Source organism: Sinocyclocheilus grahami, unplaced genomic scaffold (assembly GCF_001515645.1).
Source record: "Sinocyclocheilus grahami isolate Dianchi unplaced genomic scaffold, SAMN03320097.WGS_v1.1 scaffold439.1, whole genome shotgun sequence".
NCBI classification, from domain to species: domain Eukaryota; kingdom Metazoa; phylum Chordata; class Actinopteri; order Cypriniformes; family Cyprinidae; genus Sinocyclocheilus; species Sinocyclocheilus grahami.
In genome coordinates this window covers 503,027-505,175 of record NW_015505618.1, presented here as the reverse complement: position 1 = coordinate 505,175, position 2,149 = coordinate 503,027, and the positions used below count along the sequence as shown (strand labels likewise).

Genomic DNA, 2,149 nt, shown 5'->3' with positions numbered 1-2,149 from the left:
CATATGTATTTAGCTTACTTTTTAACTTAAAGTTTAGATGATGATAAACATTACCTGTATTGTACTTTGATAATATAAACAATATGATCAAAATGCAGCTAAAACCTGTTGTAGATATTTCTTAGATGTCCTGTTCAAAGAGCAGCTGTAATAATCAGTATCTTAAGCAGTTTCACACTCTGAACATCAAGTTGTTCTCTTGAGCTCAGTGGTTCTCGGTGGTGTCCCACTCTCACATAACCACTTCCCCTCGTTCCTGTCTGCAGACTCTCAGTTTGATCAGAAGTGCTTGAAATGTTGAACGGAGAGTGAGAGGTTCATTTCTACCTGCTGCTGTCATGGAGGTTTTACAAACCAGAGTCCTGCATCTTAATTTGTGTGTCATCCTTATTTTTCTGACCAATGCAGGTATGTTGTAACATTTTTTGGTTTTGTGTTGTGTGATGTTCTTGTGACTGTTAACAGTGACTACGGACATGAGCTTCAGGTGTGTCTCATCAGCTTTTGCATGTGTGTTTTCACATGTGTGTCTTACCGCCTGATGCAGTAACTATAAGCCTGCAGTGATTGTGATTTTTTTTTCAACAGATTTTTCCAAATCAAATCAAGAGCAAAGAATTCGGCAGCACATCAACAAAACAGTGTTTGTGGGGGAAACAGTTACACTTCACTGCAACAAAATCCATTTTGATGATGATTTCACATGGAAAATGAACAACTCAGTAATTTTTAGGCAAGATTCTGAGAGTAACAGAACAATGAGAAACTTCAGCTCAAACAGGATGAACATCGACCCCGCAGCTCCAAGAGAATTAACAATACATCAAATACAAGCGTCTGATGCAGGAAACTACAGCTGTTACCCAGCAGCAATGAGATGGACATTAACCATAACAGGTTATTACCAGATTTGTTCTATGGATTCTTTCATATAAAACTAGTTCAGTGAAGCAACTATAAGTATGGTTTTAACTAGTGACTAGTAACTAGTAGAGTCCTGGTTGACTGATATCATGTTAGTTTGACTTTTTTTGCCTGTCAGAAAATCAGATCAGACCAGAATCACTCAAACAAACGCCTCTGTCCATCATCATCATCATCATCATCATCTCATGTTCTGGAGTCATTGTGATCTGTCTGATCATCACCGTCAGCATCTGTATTCACAGGTGAGAGACTTTAACACATGAAGTGATGAGATTGTTTATTTATTCCAGGTTTCATTAACTATTCATATGTGCTAGTAAACACTGATCATATTTTCACAAGTATGGATATATTTCATTCTCCAGCTTTACTGTGTTATCTCTGCTAATTTAAAACACATTAAAGATTAAAGTGATGAGTAGAAAGATGGAAAGCCAAGAACATCTAATTAATATTTGTTTTATTGTAATTAAACATGAAAACATGAGAACAACAAGCTATTTTCAAATACAATAAAAAACATAATGTGATATGTTATATTTAAAGGAGATGTAAAAACAACATACAGAGTCACAGAGAAATGCAACAGGACTTTGTAAGTTTTTCCCTTTGTGTGAATAGTTTACATAGTTATAAATGATTTTCATTCAAACAAATTTTTTTTAGATCAATAAGTAATTGAGATTAATTTATCTTTTTCACTTTAGTCACAGGCACCGGTGATAGGAAGGATACAGACTCAAAGCAGTCAGTACTTTGAAAGATATAACTCTGTGTATGGACAAGTATGAAATTATTCTTTTTGTTCATTTTTTTCCCAGAAAATGTTTAGTAACAGTTGTATGGAATTGATATAACAAAGTGAATGAAAAAGCTCTATAATGTACATATTTGTATTTTATGTTTGCTTATTTATGTGTACATTTTAAAGGCATAGTTCATGCAAAAAAAATTAAAATTCTGTCATCATTTATTCACCCTCATGTCATTCCAAACCTGTAATGACTGTCTTTCCACTGCGAAACATAAACCATAAAAACATACAATTCTTACTACTATCTAGTTGCTTATTAGCATACAACATTGGCTGTTTATTAGTATTTACATATTAATGCCTTAGTCTACGTGATGATTTTCAATCCCTTAATCCGACCCAATACCTAATTCTATCAGGACCTCTATCGTCAAGGATGATTGACAATGAGCATACAGTTTGGATTGG

General features: G+C 34.2%; 1 protein-coding gene across 1 annotated transcript; it reads left to right on the top strand.

Moving 5' to 3' along the window:
• The first annotated feature begins 308 nt into the window (after positions 1–308).
• Positions 309–1,758, top strand: LOC107551981 (uncharacterized). Its single transcript, XM_016233786.1, has 5 exons — positions 309–408; positions 589–897; positions 1,043–1,169; positions 1,474–1,522; positions 1,635–1,758. Exons 1-5 carry the CDS (start codon positions 339–341, stop codon positions 1,716–1,718), a joined length of 639 nt encoding a protein of 212 aa, XP_016089272.1. The 5' UTR covers positions 309–338; the 3' UTR covers positions 1,719–1,758.
• Positions 1,759–2,149: the final 391 nt, after the last annotated feature.

What these genes read in the sequence shown, in the direction of transcription:
- LOC107551981 (XM_016233786.1), top strand. Translation starts at nt 339, where the DNA reads ATGGAGGTTTTACAAACCAGAGTCCTGCATCTTAATTTGTGTGTCATC. An exon ending in ATGGACATTAACCATAACAG is followed by an intron (nt 898 to 1,042) that starts GTTATTACCAGA and finishes TTTGCCTGTCAG; the next exon opens with AAAATCAGATCAGACCAGAA. An exon ending in GTCAGCATCTGTATTCACAG is followed by an intron (nt 1,170 to 1,473) that starts GTGAGAGACTTT and finishes TTATATTTAAAG; the next exon opens with GAGATGTAAAAACAACATAC.